Source organism: Fundulus heteroclitus, chromosome 21 (genome assembly GCF_011125445.2).
Source record: "Fundulus heteroclitus isolate FHET01 chromosome 21, MU-UCD_Fhet_4.1, whole genome shotgun sequence".
Lineage (NCBI taxonomy): Eukaryota > Metazoa > Chordata > Actinopteri > Cyprinodontiformes > Fundulidae > Fundulus > Fundulus heteroclitus.
In genome coordinates this window covers 28366827-28383030 of record NC_046381.1, presented here as the reverse complement: position 1 = coordinate 28383030, position 16204 = coordinate 28366827, and the positions used below count along the sequence as shown (strand labels likewise).

The following is a 16204-nucleotide window of genomic DNA, read 5'->3' as shown; positions in this document are numbered from 1 at the left end:
TAGTTTCATAAGTCTGATTTTCTTTTGGCATACGCCATTTTGAGCATTTGGGCATATGCACATTTATACTATTGCTCCTACACAATGGTTCTTAATACTGAGATGACAACAGAGGAAGACAGAGCATCTCTTTTGAACTTGACATCTGTTGAGTCTCTGGTTTCTATTAAAAGCCAGTTAAAAATATATATTTTATGATCTGCCTAGTATTCATTTCTTTTCTTAATGCATTGTTGGTTCTTGTGAAGCACTTTGTTGTTCAATATTGTAAAAGGTGTGATATAAATAAAATTTTACTTACTAAAATGGCATGTTTTTAACCAAAGGTTGTATTTTTCTCTTTTAGGTTGATCCAGTAGCCTACATAGACACTTGTCAATACCTGTATTGTAGTCTCCCAGCCAAAGAGAGGCAGGCTGCAGTATGCGACACCCTGGCCAGCTATACCCGGGAATGTGCGCAACAACACATCATCATAATGTGGAGGACAGCAACACTATGTGGTAAAGAAATGTCATATTTTAGTACACGACTGGCAGATGGAAATCAAGAGTTGTGTCATTATCCACCATTATGCAAAGATAAAAACACCAGTTTGGTTCTTTGGTTGTGTTTTGTTGAAATATGAATTATCTTACCAGGTCGTGTCTGCTCCAGAGGACAGGTCTTTTCAGACTGTGTGTCCTCCTGTCCTCCAAGTTGTACTTCACCTCAACCCCCAGGACCTGCTGGAGCCATGGGTCAGTGCAGAGAGGAGTGTGTGGGGGGCTGTGAGTGTCCTCCCGGTCTCTACCTTCACCAGGGCCTTTGTTTGAAAAGAGAAGACTGTCCCTGTTTTCACCGGCGGCGTAGTTACCAGCCTGGGGACAGGATACAGAAGAGATGCAACACCTGGTGAAATTAAATACATTCAATTCTTCAATTGGTCCTACCTCAGCATCCCTAAAAACCTTTAACATGTTTCTTTGATTCTCCCTCACTGTATTGATGATTTGTCCCTATTCACCCAGTGTCTGCAGGGCTGGTCAGTGGGAGTGTACAGTTGAAAAGTGTGCAGGCCAGTGCACTCTCATGGGGGCATTGCACGTGACCACATTTGACAAAAAACAGTATGCATTGCCTGGTGGAAACTGTCCTTTCATTGTTGTGGAGGTAAGACACCAACATCGGTGCACACAGAGACACATGCTATGAAGTATGTGTAGTTGATACTGCTGTTTATTAAATTTTTGTGTCCAGGACTTTGTTGACAGGAAGTTGGTGGTGGGAGTACGCTGCGGAGAGTGTACGGCAGGGGATGGGGGAGGTGGAGGAGAAACGAGCTGTTTAAAGGAGATGTCAGTGACAGCTCTTCACACAAAAGTCACCATCACAGACACTGGTGAGTAGGCTAAAAAGTCCTTCAAAGTTGACAAAACTGCCTCACTGCAGATTAACTGTTAAGGCTGACCCACTATGAAAAATTCACACTTTTATGTACTTTGCTACTTCTGGAAACAGTCTAAAACCCTAAACATCCAGCTGTTTTTGGCAATTAACTGTTTCAAAAACATCCTGCATGGGGCTTTGGAACCCTCTCTTAGGTAGCCCTGTAGGAATGGGCTACTTTCTTTTAAGAAAACGTTGCTGCATCTTTGCTGGTTTTGGATTTGACTCAGGATTTGACTTAGGGTCAAAGACCTACTGTTGTACCATTGTGCATCGGTTTGTAGATGCACAATGTGGGGGCTCTCCAGAGCATTGTTAGCCAAAACGAGCCGACACAAGGACAATTCTTACCCCCATTTTTTGTCCATTAGCCAGCTAATCGGCTGAGGAAAAAAAAATCCCCTGTACATACTGCTCCTGTTTTTACATTTGTCCACTGAAAAGGTCTTTTCTCTTATAGATTGTAGTTGTTGTTCAGCTTACTGTTGTCTGCATGTTTCTTTTTCACAATGCGAAAGGAGCTCAACATAGTTGAAACTGGGAAGGTGAAATCTCATTATCTGAGAATGATTTTGAGCGAAAAACATAATGAAAGGAAGCATACCAGGTCACATTTAAAGGTGACCTATTATGGTTCCTTTTAAAAATGTAGGATAGGTCCATGTGCTATACAAAACATGTTCAGTATTTCAGTAAAACTATATGATTTTTTTTATCTTTGATGAAGCCAAAACAAGATTGGCAAGAAAAACGATGCATGGTTGTACAAGTATGATACAAATATACAACATGACAATATTGCTTTCCAGAACTGTCTGCAATGGCTCATTGCTTCATGTAGGTGCATGTTTAACATTTCACACTAGACTGAAAAGGAATAAACTAAATCCGACAATATATGAAGCAAAACTAGGCTTCAGGCAAAACAGAAAACTAATGCTCAAATTGACCTGAAGATAAAAGGTGGGAATCTGGATTCTTGGAAATAAAATGTGAAGAAATAGGGCTGGGTAAAACCTTTGTTCAGTACTGTTTGTTAACTGGATAAGCCTGCTGTAGTGTTAATGTGATAAGGAACGGGTTTCAAAGATTACTAAACTGTGTCAGAACAGACGCTCGTGTTGTTCTTTTTAAATACACATTTCTGTCATATTTCATTTTAGGAGTAACATTACTTATTTTCATCCTCGGATACTTCAGGCGGTTTCCCACAAAAGTTTTTGTTCACAGATCTGACACTGTTCTCACAAATATTCGCTGCACCTGTTTAAGACTTCCTCCTGCTCAAAACCTTTTGTGCGTGACCCTAACCCATAAACCCTGCTCTGCTGGATCTTTGCTCTCTGTGGCTTGGGTGGGTAGAGTCTTGCTTCCTGACAGGGAAAATAAGTAACTCTGCTCTTAGATAGAAAATACATTTTTCCAATCTGTGTGAGAAATGTGCAGCCATACATCTTCCTTTCTTTTTCTTCCAGTAACATATGCAAAGCTTTGTGATTGTGCCTTACATAGATCTCAGACATTAACCGGTCAGTTATTAGGTTCCAATGCAGAGACCCAACCTTTGAGAGGATGTGAGGCTAGGGGCGAGGCGGGGTACACCCTAGAGAGGTTTCCAGTCCATCACAGGCAAACACAGAGACACGCGGGGACAAACAGTCATGTACACACACAGAATCTGTCAGGAAGCCAGGGTACCTGGAGTAAACACATGCATTTGAAGAACATGCAAACCGCATGAACAAAGAGCCAGGTCATGATAGAAACCCCAGGCCTTCTTGCTGCAAGACAACATTGCTAATAACTGCACCACCATGCAACCCTTCCACATCAACAAACCATTTTTAATATCAGACAAAGATAAGATGGTTTCAATTACAAGGGAATCGATTACTAAAGTAATAAATTGCCACAGCCCTAATAGCAATATGTCAGAAATGGATATGAACGCTATGTCCAGCCATGATTTGCATGTGATTTACAGTTTTAGATTCAGTTTCATCCGCCAGATGTGATTTTAGCCTGAAACCTTAAATAAAACCTGTCAGACAGCATATAGTAAGATAATAGATCTCACAAAGCAACAAATCATGCTTTAATTTTAATTGGGAACAGATGAGAAGTTAAGTTCCAGACATTAATAATTCTGAAAAGGCTCACAAAGCAATTTCTAAGACTTTGGGACTCCAGAGAACCATGGTCAACTGTTTTCCAATGATGGAAAAAAAACATGAAAAAATTATTGGCCTTTGCAAAAATAGCCAAACAATAACTCATCAAGGAAGGTTATAGGCAGTTTTTATAATCCAACATTAAGAAATATGTGGACAGAAATGGAATCCATGAGAGAATTCCCAGGCTGAAACAGAAGCCCATCTGACTTTTACACCACCTGAAAAAACATCTTGAGGATCCTCATAGCTTTTGGGAAATGTACTTTTAACTGACAAGACGAAAGGAGAACTTTTAGCAAGGCATGCGTCCCGTAAGTGTAAACCTAATATGTTGGAAAAAATAAGCTAAACCATTACAACAACTGTTCAGCATGGTTGCACTGTGATGGTCTGGGGCTGCTTTGCTGCTTCAGGACCTAGATTCCTTGCAATAATTGATGGAAACATAAATTCTCTTCTATAGCAGAAAATGCTGCATCAGTTTCTAACTTTACGTTTAATCACACTTTGGTTAGGCAGCTGGAGGAAAGTCCACAGTAGACCAAACTGTCCACCTCTAAATCACTGAAAGAACAACAATGTTTAAAATAACTTAGTGTACATCACAAATTCGATTGAAATGCTTTGGCAATAACTCAAACAAGCCATTCATACTTGAAGATCCTTCATATGGCAGAAGGAAAACAATTCTGGAAAGATGGATGGGCCAAGATTATTGTACAAAAATAATTGTTACCAGAAATGCCTTATGAAAGTTGTTTTATATATTGGCAAGTTGCTTTAGAAAGCCTTTTTTCCATTGCTACTTGTAACTAAGATTAGTATTGTTCCTTTTAGGCACTGTTACTCTGAATGGCCGACAAGAGACACTGCCTGTGGTGACCGGAGACCTGGTGTTGCGCAAGGCCTCCTCTTCATTCATAATCATCCAGACTTTTGGAGCACAACTTCTTTGGTACTTAGATGGATCCTTTGCCCTCATCGACCTGCTGCCTGGTTTTGCCAATAAGGTGATCCTAAGTCTCCACACGATTCTCTTTTTACACATGCACTTCTAAGAAAACAAAGTCCAGTGTGGCTATTTGCTGACCTAATAGCAGTAAGAAGCCATCACATTATACACAGTCATTTCCATGCAAATGTTTCTTTGCTATTGGTTAATGGGCGCATGTGTTGCGTTTAAGGTGCGTGGTCTGTGTGGAACATTGACTTGGAACCAGCATGATGACTTCACCACCCCAGAGGGAGATGTGGAGAACAACGTTTTATCCTTTGCAGAGAAATTCACAAGTGAGCCCTGCAATCTGCCTGCAGGAGCTCCACCTGACCTCTGTTCCACATTCACCCAGAGGAGAATCTATGCTGAAACAATGTGTGCTACCATACATAGTCCTATCTTTCAGGTCAGTGTGTATGAAGAGCATTATGTCTCCTTACGTCTCACTGGTTAATGACGCATGTCTCACCCCCCTACCTTGCAGGTGTGTCATGATGTGGTGGACAGGGAGCCATATTTCCGTCTCTGTCTCTCAGAGGCGTGTGGCTGTGTTTCACAGAGGCCATGTCACTGCACCGTCCTCACTGCCTATGCCCGGCACTGTGCTCAGGAGGGCGTCACAGTCCGCTGGCGCAACCAAACATTCTGCCGTAAGACGCCTCCATCAACGATCACTTTTTTATTTTTGGTTCATTAAAATTAAAGTGGTCAGGAAAGAAATACGCACAACTAGAACCTCCAACTATATTATTACATTGTGCAATGTATATTTGTTTGCCCCCCCCCATATGCAGCAATGTTAAATACTAATCTCTTCCTCCGCTCTGTGTCATCCTACCCAGCGATCCAGTGCACAGGGGGCCAGGTGTACCAGGAGTGTGGTCGTGCCTGCAACGGCTCCTGCTCAGACCTGCTTCAGGGCTGGAACTGCGATGATTTCAGTTCTCAAACAGGTCACAGCATGTGTGTTCCAGGTTGCCAGTGTCCAATGGGTCTGGTGCAGGACCAGCAAGGCCAGTGTGTGCCAATCTCCCTGTGCCCGTGTATGGAAGGAGACAAGGTGTATCCAGCAGGTGCTGTGGTTCAGAACAGCTGTAACACCTGGTATGTAGAGAAGATTAGGAAACTCCATAAATCGTGTTATTTATCTTTAAACAACTAAAATTATAGATTTTTTTACAAATTGACAATGTTTTAGGATTTTCACGCAAGTCCTTACAGTAGACTCTGTCTTGTAATTTATATATTTTTGGAAAATTAATGATACATTATTACGTGAGGGTGTAGTATATGTAGTCTCATTCAGTAAGATGATCTATAATTTGTCAAGGTTGAGGTGGTTGGGCCAAAACACAGACAATAGCTCTGGAGTAGTACGTTGCAGATAATGAGGGTTTATTAAAGAACACAGTCTTACAGGATAACAGGTACCAGGAACATGACAGGATAGTGACCGGAACAAGGTAGGATGACGAATGAAGATGGAGGGCTGGAGATTGTGTCTGACAATGTGAACTGAACTCAAAGGGAAAGAGACGGAGGGAAGCAATAAGGTGGTAATTAGGCAAAGGTGAACCAAGGAACACAATCAGACTGAAGGAAAGGAGGAGTAATGAACTGGCAGAAATGAACTGGCAGATGCAGGGAATAAAATGAAATTAGACCGTCACATGGAAAAGATGTGAAGGAAGTCAACTTCTCCATTATCATGGTAGACTTTGATCAAGTATAAATTCTGTTTGTGTCAAGAAAAGAAAAGTAAACTGTGCTGAACTCCTGAATCAGAATCAAAATCAAGTTTATTGCCAAGTAGGTTTGCACTTCCTAATCTATAGCTATGTACACATTAGACTGTGCGTTAATGTAACTCAGAAGGTCTGGAGATGCTATGTTTGTGTAGCTTGTAGGTCCTGAACGGGGGAGGGAGAGAGGCAGTGTCAAGTGTCATGGGCGGCTCTGGGCCTTGTTGATAAGGCCGGTAGCGGATGGGAAAAAACTGTTCTTGTGGCGTGAGGTTTTGGTCCTGATGTACCACAGCCTCCTGCCAGAGGGAAGTGTCTGAAATAGTCTGTGACTGGGGTGTAAGGGATCAGCCACAATCTTCCCTGCACGCCTCAGAGTCCTGGAGGCGTACAGGTCCTGGAGAGATGGAAGATTGCAGCCAATCTGCCCAGTCTGCTCTTGTCCTTAGCGGCGGCGCCAGCATACCAGATGGTGATGGAGGAGGTGAGGATGAATTCAATAATGGAGGAGTAGAACTGCACCATCATTGTCCTTGGCAGGTTGAATTTCTTCAGCTGCCGCAGGAAGTACATTCTCTGCTGGGCTGTCTTGGTGAGGGAGTTGATATACAGCTCCCACTTTAGGTTCTGGGAGATGATAGTTCCCATGAAGCGTAAAGACTCCACAGTGTCGATGGTGGAGTCACAGAGAGTGATGGGGGTAGCTGGGGCTGAGTTCTTCCTGAAGTCCACAACCATCTCCACTGTTTTTAGAGTGTTGAGCTCCAGGTTATTCTCCCTGCACCAGTTCGCCAGATGGTCAGCCTCCCACCTGTAGGCGGACTCGTCACCATCAGAGATAAGTCCGATGAGAGTGGTGTTATCCGTGAACTTCAGGAGCTTGACAGAAATGGTACCATTAGAGTATGGCAGTGTTTTTGTGAACATGAAGGAATGTTCTCTCAGAAGAGGAGACCTTGTGGTGGAAGAGGTCTGATGAAATCACTCTATGATCCTGCTCCCTGAAACAGGATAGGTTGATTTCATTGCATTTCTTCACCACATCACAACATATTCAGTGTCCTGGAACTGCTCTCCACAGACTGGTACGGAGCTGCCTGATCTGATGATAACTTAAGGAAGTCTCTTCACTGTGCTTTATGTGCAGCAGTCCTTTTATTTTTGCTGCTGATATTGATCTGCCTGTTAAGCTGATTCACTCTACTGCGAAATGGTTAATTATTATACTCATAAACAACACCATATAGATTTAGTAGCTCGAATGACAATCCTTGGCAGTGTTTCCAGTGAAAGGATCATGATAAAACCTGAGCACATTGTGTTGACATAAAGATTTATGGATATGTTGTAAACGTGATTGAGCAGGCGGAGATTTAGTGTTTCAAGGCCACGTTTGCACAAAAAAAAAGAATCCTGATGTATTCTAGAGGAATCCGCCTCTAGATGAATTCCTTTTATTCCACTCTGCAAGTTACCTGAAATAGTTCTATGCAAATAATATTTTGCATCAACAGTAATAATTACAGTTGTTAGTATCCACTTTAAGTTTCATTGACGTCTAACACATAATTCTCCTTTATTTTCCAGTGTGTGTGAGCAGGGAGTATTTAACTGCACCCAGGATCACTGTGTGGAGGTACAACAGTGCCCCCACTCTCTGATCTACTCTCCACGCTCCTGCCTTCTGACTTGCTCAAGTCTGGACCCTCCTGGCCATCTCAATGTGTCCAGTGTCTCACCATCGAGTTGCAGAGAGCCATTGTCTGGCTGTGTCTGTCCTCAGGGAACTGTCTTACTAGTAGGTCAAATTTCAGTCTTGCTCTTTCTAAATGGTCTAGAGATAAGTTGCTTATCATATATTGCCTTGCACATGAGTGAGGGACAGCATTCCAACAAGATAACGCTACCGCCACCATGTTTTCTCAGAGGGACTTTGTAGGGATTATTGCAGCTTTTGTTTTTCTCCAAATTTAGCATTTTTCATGAGGAGCAAAAATGTTTAATGTTGGCTTCGCTTGACAAGGAAAACTTTGTTCTGTGCTCTACTTGGCTTGAGTCAAACTGGAAAGGGGACTTCTCATGTTCTATTTTTTTTATTTCAAAATTAAGTCTTCTTGCCACTCCATAAAGGTCAGATTTACAAGGTGCACAGCTTATAGTTGTTATATCAACAGACTCCCCCTCCTGTACTTGAGAGCTCTCCTCCACTGTAGCTCCTCCCGAGACACCACGGGCCTCTTGGCTCCTTCTCTGATTAATGCTTCTTTGCTTAGCCTGTAAGTTTAGATGGAAAGCATTGTCTTGGTAATTGTAGTATCCTCTTTCACTTACAGATGGGGTTTGAATAAAGCTCCTTGAGCTGTTCAAAGATTGGGTTATTGTTTTATAACCTAGCTCTGCTATAAACATCTCCACGGCTTTATCTGCCGGTCCCTTCGCCATTTTAATGCTGTTCATTAATATCCTCAACCAAACCTCCAGAACATCACAAAACATCCACATGTATACTTAGATGAAATTACATATTTACTAGTTAGTTGACTTTTGAAGGCAATGGTTGCATTTGTTTAGGGGCACCAAATAAAATATATAAATATATATATATATACATGCATGCCAAACCTATGAAATTTAACTTAAAAATAATGAACAATACCATTTACTCTCTTTCTTCCGCTTCATAATGATACGCATATGTTGGATAGGGACAAAATGTGGGGGAAAAAAATCAAGAGATATGAACACTTGTGCAAGGTGCAACATTTATTACTAGTGTTCAGCAATACTGGATATACATGATGCATTCAAAAATAAATAGCTGAATATCTTCAGTTCTGTCTTCAGTTGGGGGGAAAATAAGGTACATGTGTTAGAAATCTGATTTCTTTACCACAAAACCAAACACATGGAAACACATGTGCACATACATGTCAACATACATGTTGATGAAAAGGTCAGTAACCCGGTTTGGTCTGTTACAAGAACTCAGCATGTAAAACAAACTGGTACTTAGCTTCAGGGAGGGCTCAGGCCAACATATCGAACAACCCTGAAATAAAGTAGTTACATTTTCCCAAATATAGAATATGCAAAGTTTACAAACCTACTAATCACTTGCCTAAAAAAACACTTAAGCAGGAGATAACTGGAATTAATCAAAAAGGCAGGTCTCCCTAGAAAAGCCAGCCTAGCCAAAGATTTATATTGCTGCAACAATACGAAAGGGTGGCGTAAGGTGTAAGGCAGTTCTTGTGGGGGGAAAAATCACTCTTACTTTCCTTTATTATCATGACAGAAATCATGTTTTTCATCCAAGTTAGACTTTTATAAATTATTATGAGAATGAGAACAGGTTACAGAATGGGACATGTGAAAGGGTATAGTCTGTTCTAGGAATAACAAGAAAACATTGGCCATTCAATCATCTTGCTCTAAAGGCACAGCTTCACAGCTACATCTCCCACTCCAACACAAAACAAAGTCGACCATGACTCAGCAGCTGCTGTGCAAAACAGATTTACATCCAGTAGAGTCATAAACCAAGGTTAGAATTAAAGTTTTACACCCTAGCAGTCAAATGACCAAAAGGCCCATAAGAGCAGCTTCACAGTAAATAAATAAGGCACCACTAATTGATGATTGACTTGACACCTTGGAAGGCTCGCTCAATCAACAAGGAGGAGGAGGATCATAAAACAATGCATAAGACATTACTTCACCTAACAAAATCCTTATGGGGATGTAACAGTGGTAGAATAAAAGTTCAGGCAGACTAGTTTCTGTATGCATAACAAACACCTAACCCTGGTCCTCCATCAAAACCTGACCTAGAATGTTTAAAACCTAATTTGAGGTAATTTCTAACCAAAATTAATTAGACTTTCAAAGGCAATTGGTTGCACCAGAACGGTTTGGGGACTTCATTGCAAAGGGGGTGAATACAGCTGAAACCATAAGTTTACATAAGTTATATAAAAAGGCATGTTTTTTTGATCACTGTCAGAGATGAAATCTGAATAAACCTTTCTGTATTTTAGGTCTGTTAAAATTACCACATTTAATTTTATTTGCTAAATACCAGAATAATGAGAAGGATTATTTTAGTCAATAATTTATTACTTTCTTCATATTCAGAAATTTACATAAACTAATCAATATACCTTTAAACAATTTGGGAACGCTCAGATGATGATGTCAAAGGTTTTTTGATAACATTTGAGTTGAGTGAAATGAGTACTGTACCAACATTGGCTGAAAGACTACTCTGCCAGGAAGAAGCCATTACTCCATAAGAAACACATCAAAGCCATCTTATAGTTTGATAAATGCACACAGACGAAGAAAATTATTTTTGGAGATGTGTCCTGTGGTTTGATGAAACAAAAATGTAACCATTTGGCCATAGTGACCATCGATTACATTTGCAACTGTGAAAAACGGGGTTGGCAGAATCATGTTGTGGGGCTGTTTTGCTGCAGGAGGGACTGGTGCACTTTACAAAATAGATACCATCATGAGAAAACTACATTATGTGGAAATTCTGAAGCAACATCTCAAGATATCAGCAAGAAAGTTGAACCTTGGGAATAAATGGGTCTTCCAAATGGACAATGAGCGGAAGCATACAGCCAAACTTGTTACAAAGTGGCTTAAGGATAACAAAGTCAATGTTTTGGAGTGGCTGTCACTAAGCCCTGATTTCAATCCTATTAAAACTGTATGGGCAGAACTGAAAAGACGTGTTACACCAGTTCTGTCAGGAGGAATGGACTAAAGTTCCTGCCAACTGTTTTGAGAAGCTTATGGGAGGATATCAAAAATGTTTGACCAAAGTCTTACTGTCTAAAGGGAAGCGCACCAAATGTTAACAAAAATATATGTACACTTCTGACCTTGAAAAGTATTAAACGATGACAAAAAAAAAAATTATTTTCATTATTCTGGCATTTAGAAAATAGAAAGAATCTTGTTAATCTTAAAGCTTTTTTCAGATTTCATATCGGGCAGTGAGAAAAAAAAAAGCTTATGTGTATTTTTATATAATGTATGGAAACATCTGGTTTCTCCTGTACGGCTGCACATGCCAATTTTCAGTTTTTAATTTTTTACATATATTTTTTTCTTTTCACCTCACCAACTTAGACCATTTTATGCAGCTCCATCATCAAAGATAAAACAAAACAAAAAAATAATTTAAACTATAGTTTTGTTTTCCTTTTCCAGTAAACACCAATTGGGCGGCATGCTAAGATCTGTTCTCCTAACTCTGCTTCCTTACATGTCTCAGGGTGATCGCTGTGTTCTGCCACATGAGTGTCCATGTCACCATAATGGTCAACTTTATTACACCAATGACACCATCACTAAAGACTGCAACACATGGTAACGTCTACAACTGCTGATTAGTATCCCCATCCTTTAACTCCACCAATCAAGATGGTTTTCTTTTTTCCCGCAGTGTGTGTAAGGAGCGGCGCTGGCACTGCACCCACACCATCTGTGGCGGAGTGTGTATTGCAACTGGTGATCCACACTATGTGACTTTTGACGGCCGCTGCTACTCGTTTCTGGGTGACTGCCAGTATGTGCTGGCCCAGGAGAACAGCGGCTTGTTCAGTGTGATGGCAGAGAATGTGCCGTGTGGCAGCACCGGCGTCACCTGCACCAAGTCAGTCACCCTCAGCCTGGGAAACACTGTCATACACCTGCTGAGAGGTCAGGATCACAGACGGTGTTTTGAGGAAAAGATTAGAATGAATGATTACTAGTTTATGATAACAGATGTCCGGGGGCGAATTTTGCATAAATTGCAAATAATTAAAGTACAGAAAAAAGTTATTCTAGTAAAAAATAAAATACAGTCCTGCAAAAAAGGATGTGACATAGTTGGGCTGTTTTCCCAGTTTAGTGCACATTTCGTACAAGAACGAAATTTTGGGTTTGGGGTTCAATTTGGGGTTCCGCTTACAGATAAATTCTGTTTTTTGAGCAGCCATTCATCCACTCCTCTTTTTATGCTGCCCTGAGAAACGGCCCATATTACCATTATCAAAAATGCCACCTCAGAGATCCAAGGATTGGTTCCCTGTTCATACACTGGTGAAATGACCAGTGAGAAAGCTTTTGTTTGCTTCATTTTAACTTTTAAACTTGAATTCAGAGATTTCTTGGAGAAACAAAGTTTGTAATAATGATTTGTGAATCACATTTAAAGTCATTTGAGAGAAAGACGATAACATTTTCAGACCATACATCTATTTTGCCAAAATATGTTTTCTGGGAAGCTGGCAGGTATTTGGATGACTTAAACTGTCTCATCTGTGACATTCAGGTAAAGCAGTAACAGTGAACGGGATGCCAGTTACTCTACCAAAGTCCTACGGTGGCAGCGGTTTGGCTTTGGAGAAAGTCGGCATATTTGTTGCACTCTCTTCCCAACTGGGAATCACCTTGCTTTGGGATGGAGGTAGGGCAGCTTATTTCTCCGTCTTTCTTACACATCCACTAGGCAACATGTCAAATATAGTTCTTTGCAGATTTTCTAACTCATCCTGGGATTATTCTAGGTATGCGTGTGTATTTGCACTTGGCCCCCCACCTGCGGGGTCAGGTTGGGGGCCTGTGTGGAAACTTTGATGGAGACACAGAGAATGACTTCATGACACGGCAAGGAATCATCGAGTCTACACCAGAGCTATTTGGAAATTCATGGAAGGTCAGTCCTTCCTGCCCTGATGTAGAAAACCAGGACCTCAGAGATCCCTGTGCTGTAAGTTCAGCATGGAGCAGCGTTTACTCATCCCCACAGTTCAAAAAGTTACTACCGATGACCGCTGTGCTCATAATGTTACGTTTTCAGCTGAACCCCCATAGACTGACGTGGGCCAGGAAAAGGTGTGCTGTGCTGACTCAGGATCTGTTTTCACGGTGCCACTCCGAGGTGTCTTTCCAGCAGTATTATGACTGGTGTGTCTTTGATGCTTGTGGGTGAGTGACAACACTGATCACAGAATTATTCTTTTAAGGTCTTACTGAGTCTAGCAAGGGGCTGCATAGTGGCACAGTTGGTAGTGCTTGTTGCCGTGCAATAAAAGGTTTTGGATTCAAATTGCAGCTAAGTGTTTTCTTTTAGGAGTTTGTATTCGGGAGTTCCTTCGTCGATCCAAAAACATGAGTATTAGGTTAATTCTTCCAAATTGTGCTTAGGTGTGAGTGTCCTTGCATGGTTGTCTGTCATGTGTTGCCCTGTGATGGAGTGCCAACCTGTCCAGGAAATCCCAAGACTCTCATCCATAGCTGAATTAGACAGGTGTTTTTTTTTTCTAAAACGGTTGATTTTATTTAATCTCTGCAAAGAAAACAGAAGCTTGCACCAACAAGAAGTCAGAATCCAAATTAGCGGATGCCAAATCTACATAATTACCTAAGCATTTGTTGTTATTTTTTTCTTTTGGTGATGTAGTGGGACTTGTTTCAAAATTTCAGTTGAACACCAATGCAGGGCAATGTGCGTTTGCACCTGCAGATCCATAAATACGCCACATTTATACCGAAATCCGAAGATAGCATAACTACAAAATAAAATACAAGAACTTGTCTGATGAAGAGTATGCATGGGAGTCGGATTTCTTTCTAGCCAGGCTGCAAACCTGACAAGGACTTTTTACTAAACTTTGCTCATCCAGAGATGCTGCGGTAAAAGTTGTGTCATATCTCACTATGTTGCAAGTAAACGTATACCATTTTCTGAACGAGAGTTTATTAAAGAGTGCGTGGTGCGGCACAAACATGCCTGGAGAAAAAGGCAGCTTTCAACAACATGGCCCTCTCCACACACACTTTAACAAAAACTGCTGGGGAAATTATGGGAAATCTTGAGCTTCAGCTCATGAACAAATCAGTCAGTTTGAATTATTTTTCTGAGGCCTTGGATTACATCTGTGACATTCGTAACACAGTCCAACAAGTACTTTTCTGGCAGGAACTGGCAGCCATGCTTTCCGTTCAATAGACAACAACTGGAAGTGATCTCTTGATGGAGGTAAATGCATGTTTGGATAAGTTGGGACTGAAATGAGATAAGATTGCAGGCGCAACAACCAATGGCTGTCCAAATCTGACAAGGAAAATGTTGGACTTCTGAAGAGAATGCAGGATAAACAGATATAAACCCTAGACAATAATTAATATTTGTATATTGTGTCATACATCAACAAGTGTACGTCAGCGTTGATGATGATGTGACTAAAACTGTTAACTATCGGAGGAAAAACTTTGAATCACAGTTTGTTGCGCTTTTAGTAGAAAAATTAAACTGAACATCGAGAACCAAACTACCATAGCTCATCTACCTGATGGTAGCTTAGCTCCGGCAAAGTCCTGAAGTATTTCTGGGATTTGAAAGAAGAGATTCAGGAGTTCTGTGTGACAACAGGGAAATGATATCCCTCACATTTCAGATGGAGACTGGATTACAGACCTTGGTCTTTCTGTAGATGTGGCAGCACTAATGAAGGAATTCCATGTCAAACTGCAATCCAAGGGCGTTTTAAGGCATGAAATGTACAACTGGGTGTAGGCTTCATGAGAGAGTTGCAGCTTCTCTCAAACCAAATGAAGGACAAATTTCCTAGGTCACTCTCCAACACTAAAAGGAGCCACCCCATCAGTTGATCACCTCTGCCAGAATTTTCTGGCTCAACTTGCTTTGTTATGTATATTTTGCGAGGCAAAAAAGACCCGAGCATCTGTTTTATGTGTGCAGCTGTGACTCCGGTGGGGACTGTGAGTGTCTCTGCACAGCTATTGCTTCCTATGCTGAGGAGTGCAATCGGAGAGGAATTTACATCCGCTGGAGATCCCAGGAGCTCTGTCGTATGTACACTCCCACATATTGTACAGCATTGACTGTGCATCAAAAATCTGTCAAAATGCCTGCATTTGGGAATGCGAGAAGATAAAAAAAAAACAAGGAGCATGATTGATCATTTTAAAACTTTTTCCAACTTTTGTGTTTCATCTTTGGTTTTAATCCTGTTGTGCAATTACACACAGCTTTAAAGTTATTTAATGTTTAATAAATAACTGTCTGTTAGGTATTGTCCGGTGGATATCAGCTCTTAAGCTGATATCAGGACAATAGTTGAAAGGGATGATTGGGCACTGGGCGATCTTTTAACAGCAAACTCTGCACACACATAGAATAAGGAGTGACAACTTCTCTTCAAGTTCAAGAATTTGTTAACAGAAATAAAATTAACATCAAGAGAACATCAATATATAATGCTGCTTATCTGAATTAACACCATATTTTAATCAACAAATCCTCTCCACGAGGCTAGTGAAACTTAAATAATACTACTAAGCAAAATGAAGATAAAAAGAAGCTAAGGAACTATGTACATACAAAATAAACAAAAGTCAAAATTAGTTGATCCTGAAGTTACACAAAACACCTTTAAATCGACATTAATATTCCATATTAATGCATTAATAATGCTCATACTACTATTGAACAATGACGGAGCAAAACGAAACAAACCTTACATTTGAAATTAGTTTTAGTCATGGATCCAGGAAGCCGGAAGTTACTGGAAGCTAATAGGTTAGCGCTAACTTTGAAAAGCTTTGGCTTTATTTTGGTCATAATGGGTGGATCGGATAACACAAACATCAATATCTCATCAGTGTATAAAACCCTTGTGGACATATCGGTTGTTAGAACCATAAAAACACACTCAAAATACATTGGCAATGGCATGGTACCAAAATGCCAAAGGGAGCTATGTCGGTCAGCTCCATTTTTAAAACACCATGTAAATGCATTACGTAAAGCTTCTAAATAAACCATTTAACTTTCCCTG

General features: G+C 40.7%; 1 protein-coding gene across 1 annotated transcript in view; it reads left to right on the top strand.

Moving 5' to 3' along the window:
• Positions 1-16204, top strand: part of scospondin (subcommissural organ spondin) — a 151229-nt gene that overhangs the window by 21998 nt on the left and 113027 nt on the right. The window contains exons 10-24 of the mRNA XM_036125764.1: positions 347-503; positions 642-894; positions 1011-1152; positions 1240-1381; positions 4440-4612; positions 4787-5005; positions 5084-5249; positions 5442-5703; positions 7929-8139; positions 11629-11723; positions 11800-12056; positions 12673-12807; positions 12908-13110; positions 13201-13328; positions 15106-15215. Coding sequence (XP_035981657.1) covers positions 347-503; positions 642-894; positions 1011-1152; positions 1240-1381; positions 4440-4612; positions 4787-5005; positions 5084-5249; positions 5442-5703; positions 7929-8139; positions 11629-11723; positions 11800-12056; positions 12673-12807; positions 12908-13110; positions 13201-13328; positions 15106-15215 — 2653 coding nt within the window. The remainder of the gene's footprint in view (positions 1-346; positions 504-641; positions 895-1010; positions 1153-1239; positions 1382-4439; positions 4613-4786; positions 5006-5083; positions 5250-5441; positions 5704-7928; positions 8140-11628; positions 11724-11799; positions 12057-12672; positions 12808-12907; positions 13111-13200; positions 13329-15105; positions 15216-16204) is intronic.